Here is an 8,157-nt window from a genome sequence, read left to right on the forward strand (position 1 = left end):
AATTCTTTAACATACCTCACTCTTGTAAACATATGCTAAGATACCAGCTACCAGTTCAAGAACGAAGATGATAAATAACAGAACAGCAAACTACAGAATGAAAGAAACAAAAAACAAAAAAATCAAAAATAATGCATTAGTTGAATATAAGCAAAATATTGAAGATTGAGAGTTTAAATTAATGTAGTGTTTATATTATATTAAAACCATAAATATTTTATTTGAAAGGAAGATAAACTTCTCTTTATCAGTAGATTCTTTCACCAGTCTTAAATATCTACATACAGTTTTCAATGCATACACGTGTATATTTATCTCACCTAAACTTTTATATAAAATCCTACTCCGGAACCTTTGGCAGACCCTCCATTGAAAAAATGGAAATTTAACATTTTCACATACTAATTTAAAGTCATTCATTTAATAAACACTATTCTCTGTACAGTAACTACCATAAAAACATTCAAATAAATGTATCTCTTACACATTTCATGCATCTTTAACTATTCAACAAAAGCAAACACTTTTCCATACAAGTACACAGCAACTTTACCCACCAGTTCCAGTTTCCACACTTTTGTTAACAATTCATGGAGAGAGAGAGAGAAAAAAAAACTGCATCTTTCTAGTCTTAAGTTGAATACAATTAATTAAAACTTAAAAATTGTTTGACAAACTAGAGTGAAAGTTGACACCAGGAACAAGCAATATGGTCAGTTACTCATAAGAGTAAAATTCAGGCTAACAACAACAACAAAAAACATACTGCAAACATAAATGGTTGACACTTTCATACAGAACAGAGCATGGATGTGGAAACATCTCAAAATCCCATGCCCTTGTCTGTAAAATCAGAAATCATAGTAGCATCAACACATTAAGATTATTTAATTCTGCTTGGATGTCTGACCTACAACCCACTGTCAAAACACATTGCTTAAAAATGCTATAAAACCTCACAAATACTGTGGTTTCCTTTCTCACTAGTCTTAATAATCTTTACTCTTTTAAAGTGTTTTTACACACAGCAGAAACAATTTCGCAATAAAGCGCAAAGTACCTGTCGGAAACAATGACTATCAGACATGTGAATCATCATCCTAGTCCAATATAAAGTAACTCAGAAAAAATGATTATCAGACACATTTGAATCATTGTCCTAATCCAAAGTAAAGTACATTTCAGAAACAATGGCTATCTGATATTTGAATCAGCATCATACTCCAAAACAGGTCTTTTGAATAGGAGCTGAAAGTAATCTTCAAAAAATGTTCAACGAAGAAAAAGATACACAAGCTCTGCAACACCTAGCATATTAACTTACAAATTTTGAATGATAAAAATATATCATTCAAATCATGCAAAATGAGATTTTTTACTACCTACTGCTGAAAAAATATTCCAGCAGTTGAAATTCAGAGTTCACTAAGCACAAGATCAAAAAGTCTAGTGCTAGACCTCAACCTTAAGTTTTGAAGGCAATAGTAAATGATTGCTTGTTATTTCAACCCACTGGTAGATTTGAGCTGTTACTGACAACATCATGCTTCTTTTTAATGCAACTGTATCAGAATAATGTTACGTATTACATGTTTATTAATGTGTATATCCTTTTTATATGTTAATATTTCATTTAGTTCTATATGTCTATATTACTTGACCTGAACTGGTACATATCTGCTATAACCCACTTAAGTTTCTTTGAATATGGTTCTCCTGCTTTTATTAGAACTAGTTTATCCAATTATTTTGCTTTTCTTTAGGTTTAGTGTTTGATAGTGAGATTTACAAGCTGAGACTACTGCTTGGTCAGTATCATCATAATCTGTAAAACATCAATAGAAACTAATTAATAATAATAAAGGAACTGTAATAACAGAAATAGTAAGCCTAACAAAAACAATTTCTAGTTCAAGTAACAGGTTTGAGTAGCAATACTGTTGTATTTTGTGGTCATAATGAAGTCCAATTAGTAAAGCTTAATATTTTCATGTTTTATTTACATTATTTTAAGTACCTTACTCATCTGTATTAAACATTATTTTCACATAACATTCCCTGGTTATCAAGTTTTTAACAAAAGCATTGTATTTCATTATTTACAGCTCAACTGAAACAGTTTTTATCTTAGTTATTTCACAAAAGTTAAGTTTCTTGATTTGGGCTTAAGTTGTATCTAGGTAGTCTACAGTACCTCACTGCTATGGGAAAAACAACAACAAAATCTGCAGTGATTTGTTTTTTGTATCCTCCAATGGACAGCCGCTTTGGTACAGTATTTCTAACCATGCTGCCAGCAAAACTGAATGGCAGAGGTAAGATGTTAAGAATATACTAACTAGCTGGACTATGTGTACTAGTTGTCCTGGAAACCAATCACACAAGTTCAAGATGGAGTCTTGTTGTACCCATTTCCCAATACCTAGCCTGGGTATGCCATGCAACTCAAGTAGGAATTGCAAAATTAGCATAGTAGCCTACTCTACTCAGAATCTTGCAATACAAATGACAGAAATGGATGTATAATAGGTAATAAAAGTAAAATCTTAACATTCCTTCTGAAAGGTCTGCTAGCAATTTTTTTTTACAGTGTCTTCTAAGTTTTTCTGAAACAGCAATAACAACTAGGAATTTGCTAACATTAATATTTTGAGCCTCAACTGCTTATGGAAGTAAACAAGACAGTAAACATTAGGAGTTGTTTTTTTTTCTAAGTTAAACTTACAGTCATAACCATGCAGTAATTTTCTTTGATGGCACCACAGCAGCCCATGAAGGAGAGAATAAAGATGATAACACCAACAACAATAAGCAGTATTGGTGCTGATGTATATTTGTCCCCCAAGAAGTCCACATATTCAGCAGCTTTAGCTTGGACCCATGCTCCAACAGCAATAAGGGCTGCTCCAGTTACCTACAATACATAGAGACAATCAACAATTCTTTTTCAGTCTAGTTATTCAGAACATCTTTAGCTGTGGTATAGAACTAATATTAACAGATCTAGTTAATTATATCTTAAGAACATGAGTAAGAAAAGTGGGGTACTGTGCTTTATTTGCACAAAATGGAAAAAAATATTAAGCCATCTATTCAAAATATAAAATTCAAATTGAGTTTCAATGCAAATGTGATGAAATAAAGACAAACCATATTTTTTAAACATTCACAAAGGTGCATTACTACTTACCTTCACAAATATGTTGAATTACTCATTCTTTCAACAATTAAAATACGCTTTTTTACTAATTTACCATAAATGAACAATTTCTAAAACTAAACATTTTTTTAAAACTAAACTTCTAGATGTCTAATTTGGTGGTATATAGTATATGGCAAATTTGTATCAAAAATACAATGCTAACAGCCATTTTACGCATGTCCTGCCATCTGCTGATAACATCTGTAATTAAGTTTAATTAAAATAATAAACTATACTTAGCCTGTACAAAACAAGCCACATGTGTTAATAAACCTTGAACAATATTAACAGGATATATTCTGCCATACTCTTAATTTTTCGAAGACATTCACTTGACTAACGGTAAGTCATGCAACAAAAACATTAATATTTTAGTTAATTTTGGGGTAAATTTGCGACTATCTTAACGATACAAGTAACACTACAGACAAATGCTTAAAAAAAAAATTAACCATCGAATACAGTTTCAAATATGTGAGAAATCAGTCACTAAGCGCAAAATAAAGGGTGGGGAAATAGTGACTATACAGTCATTTTATTCAGAACGTGATTTAATTTCTAACGTCTTATTCTAAAACAATAATAAAAATTGTTTTCAACTGTGTTCGTAATATTTTCTTTAGTACCAACAGGATAGTAATTTTCGCCCCCACCCTGTACAAGAGAGTAAACACTTTGGCAGAATTGTGACGAAATATACACAGAAGTAAATGACGCATTTCACGCCAATGATTTCGCTTCTTAAAATGAATCACGTGATACCTACTAACAATTCTCATTATGTATAATTTCCTCAGTTGCAACTAGGAAAATACATTATGACTAACTGCGAAATCAAGCAATAAGTTCCATTACAAAGCCTACTTTTCAACTGTGTTAACAAAACATGTATTTACAAATAGTTACAAGTTATTAATGCCCCAAATCAACAACAAATTGACCTACATCTGAAACATTTCAAAAGGTATTGTGTCGTACATAAATGTTCTCTAATTTTCCTTGCAAATCCCGAGGTAAATAACAAAGTGTAGCTACGAAAATGCAGATTCGAGACTTTTTGTTGTCGTTTTTACGCCCATAACATTTCCTAGTCCAGTCCTCATGGTAAGAATTTAGGGTTCCATTACGAAACTTAACTCTCCAAATACGTATTTATGTGTAGTTTCAAGTTATTAATGCCCCAAGTTAACGTCCAAGTGACCTATATCTGAAACAATTCAAAAAGTATGTCATATCGGACATTTACAAGGAAAATCAAACGTAAATAAGAAAGTGTCCCTACTAGATCGTAGTTTCGGAATTTTTTTTTTTACGCCTATGACAAATCCCAATCCTCCTATTAAGAATTTAGGTTTAATTTCAAAATTTACCAGGAATGCTCAGAAACACTGGTTTCTCATCATCACACACATAATTATGTGATTAGGATGTCTTCGCGAGAGATGGACGATATATATTAAAACTGAGTTTAATCGGTCGTGGGGGGGGATGACGGAATGACTTCCAATAGTTGGTAGTTTTGATATAATTGTGAGGGCAAAAAATCTATAAAAGACAAGAGAATGAAATATGTGAAATCGCTTGTCGATGATTTTCTTGGTGTGTGTTTCTATCGTGCACACAGGAAAAATTCCCTTTGACGTAATAACATTATACATAGTGGTGTGATAATCTCCGTCATCAATCTCACCCCGCAACGCCCACGCGTAAGGGGCATTCTCTACCAAAGATGATTAGGTAATCTTGACCACGCCCCAAAAGTTTCCAGAAAATGTTCCACCTGAACTAACATACTTCTATAGTGAACTGGTACAAGTTTTAACTGTTTGTTCGAAGTTAAGCACAAAGCTACACAATGGGCCATCTGTGATATGCCCACTACGGGTATCGAAACCCGGTTTCTAGCGTTGTAAGTCCGTAGACATACCGTTGTTTTAACAAAAGACCAACACAAGATGTAGAAGAATAGGAATGATAAACATACATAAACGTACAACGTTTTCTTCTGAATGTATATAATTTGTAGAACCTCTCATAAAACTATGATCCGAGTGTTCTGGGAAGTAATAAATCTTGGTATGCCCACATCGTTGTAGAAAAGGGGGGGGGGGTATAATCGTAATATAATATGTGCAGCGGGCCTATCAAGCGTCAAGTTTAAAATACATTACACTCCACATCGCCTAAGTTATTAAAACAGTGTGGCTAGAAATATAACAGGCATAAACATACTAACAAAACAAAGATTCTTCGTTCGAGTTAATGAATACAGCTACGTTTAATTTTGTTTATGCAATTCTGATAGTTTAAGAAACAACTTTGAGCTTTATATTTGATGAAGAACATAGCTGAAAGTAGGCCGAGTTCTGAAATTATTCTAACACTCGTACATGCTGGGTAGGGCACCATGTACAACCAGTTTCTTATTAGTCATACGTTACGTAATACTTGAAGGTAGGTTTTCTGCCAAAGGACAAGCAGTGTCGACTGGTCTAATCATGATGAACCGCGTAAATAAACTTCTGGAAACACGTCACAAGGATGCATAACGAGCCGAGTAAAGCGAATCCATAAGTTACTGACAGATACTGGTATTCATATACATGAAAGAATAACTTTAGGAAACTTATACGGTGTCTTGTACCAGCTAGTAATCAACAGCTGAGCTGCTTACTCAACCAAACCCTAGACGACGTAGCAATCACCTACATGAAAACGCTTAATAATCAATGAAACCAATGTGTTCCTCTAAATAACAAATGTTAGATAGTCTTCTGTGTTTGAAAGTAACTTTTAAGCGTCGTGTTCTCAGAACGTTTGAAATCTCTCAAGATCAAACACCACAGTGATGGATTATTTGTTTGTAATTGGTGTTGAAACAATAGTATACTGAGTTCTAAATTTGAAAAGTGTGTATGTGCATATATAGTGAATGAGGTAAGTTTATTATTACTTTAGCCTTGTATTTTAAACCTGACTTCCTTTATGTAATGTTGATTATACGTGTATTTATCTAGCTAAGCTTTTTGATTATGAATGCAAATCTTACAATGTGTATATTTGTTTTACTTAAATAAATTATCTTGTTTCCTGTGAGTTCAAACCAGTGTTTGTCGTGTAGAAAATGCTTTTTGATACTTTTGTTTTCAGTCTAGTATTTTAGCCCTTCGATACGTGAGAGTAAGGTAGTGATTTATTGAAACTCAAATACTTCTTTACAAATTCTCCAGTTTCTTTGTATCCAGCGGTCACATATAAGCACCAAGTTCCTCTAGTTTCGTGGTCTAATTTACAAAGTGGCAAAATCGTCCAAAAGAAACATTATTCTGCACAATTCTACTGATCTTATGTTCATTATTTCATAATGTCAAATAACCCTCGAACCCCCAATCATCACGAAATGTTGATTAATCTGTCTGCATACTGCTGAAGAGAAGTTGAGGTGTAATTTAGCTATCACCGAATTATTTCACTGAGAAACAACGTGTAAAAACTTTCTATTAAAAAATAAAAAAGTAAATAACACTTAACCAACTTAACCCAATTCACACCGTAAAGTTATTGTCAAGCCATTCGCTAATATAAATAGTATGTCAACAACACGCTATGTCAATAGTATCCCAGATATAGGGTGAAAGGCCTTGTCGGCACTAGATATAGCAAATATAGTGTGGTTATATTATTAATACACTTTACTAACATTCAGAATTTCTTTAAAAATAAAATAAGCAAAATATTACAATAGTTTTAGAAATAAACTCAAGACATTAATATTTTACAAGTTTGGAAAAAAACTATTGAATATTCCTAACAGTGTTTATACTCTGCAAGAGTAAAGCAAAATCGAAGATCGGCAAAATTTTCATACAAACCTAAAGGCTTAAAAAAAATGAGAATTTTGACAATATGTACGACAACTATTAAACTACAAAATGCATTCTGGTTTCTAAAATATTACAATTGCCAATCACTTGGTAAAGGAAAATGTTTTATTATGATTGGAGACAGAAGAAACAAAATGCTAGAATAAGACAAATTTAAGTAAATACTTTCAGCCAAAATCAACACAACCTATGGAAAAATAATAAAAGAACACAATATCGTGTATAGCAATTAGTGAAAAAAACACAGTAGACTGAACAAACTGCCAGAAGTCTGATATCAGAGAAACTAGTTTCGAAGACAACGTGAAACTGAAAAGGTCGCGCGAATGTGTCGAAACTAATTTAATATCACACTGACAGTTTGTTCCGTTTACTGTGGTTTTTTCACTAACAACCTATAGAATTAATTTTTTTAAGTAACAAATAATCGACTTTGGCAAACACGATTTATCAAAAATACATAAAACAAATGCGAGCTCCAACTCCAGAGTTTTCCCCACTAATTTGAACTCTTATTTGACAAGAGGCCACCCGTGTTCGTTTATAACTGGTAAGCCGCTGGACCGATTGTCACGAAACCTTGGCACACACATTTAGAGATTTTATGTCTTTCCCACGTATTGAAATGGTACATTGGATAGTATTTTCTTATTTAGATTCACTATTATAAATCGAAATATATTTCAACCTTTTCGATACCAGGGACCAAAATCGCTGCCTTCCTCAATTGTCGCGAACCGCTAAAATGATAGAGAAAAAAACAAAAAACGATTTACATATGAATGAATATTCTGTCAGTTTTTGTTTGTTTTCGTGAAATCCCAAGGGTCGGTATAGTGGTTATGATGAACCGCCTTCGTGCACGAACTGGTGGTTAATAAATTTATCTATTGGGTCGTCAAGAAATTAATGTCGTTTTTTCTTTTTCTTTTTGAGATGAAAAAAACCGAAACAACTTGTATATCAAAACAAAACATTTATTAAATAAAATAATCTCCATTCTTATCGATGATGCTTTTCCATCTTACAATCAGGTTATAAGTGCCCCGATTAAAGAAATCGCTAGGCTTT

At 32.8% G+C, this 8,157-nt stretch overlaps 1 protein-coding gene across 1 annotated transcript in view; it reads right to left on the reverse strand.

Moving 5' to 3' along the window:
* Nucleotides 1–8,157, reverse strand: part of LOC106466688 (CD63 antigen-like) — a 28,762-nt gene that overhangs the window by 9,637 nt on the left and 10,968 nt on the right. The window contains exons 2-3 of the mRNA XM_013926986.2: nt 2,726–2,914; nt 16–90 (exon numbers count right to left, since the gene is read on the reverse strand). Coding sequence (XP_013782440.1) covers nt 16–90; nt 2,726–2,914 — 264 coding nt within the window. The remainder of the gene's footprint in view (nt 1–15; nt 91–2,725; nt 2,915–8,157) is intronic.

This window comes from Limulus polyphemus, unplaced genomic scaffold (genome assembly GCF_000517525.1).
Source record: "Limulus polyphemus unplaced genomic scaffold, Limulus_polyphemus-2.1.2 Scaffold75, whole genome shotgun sequence".
Lineage (NCBI taxonomy): Eukaryota > Metazoa > Arthropoda > Merostomata > Xiphosura > Limulidae > Limulus > Limulus polyphemus.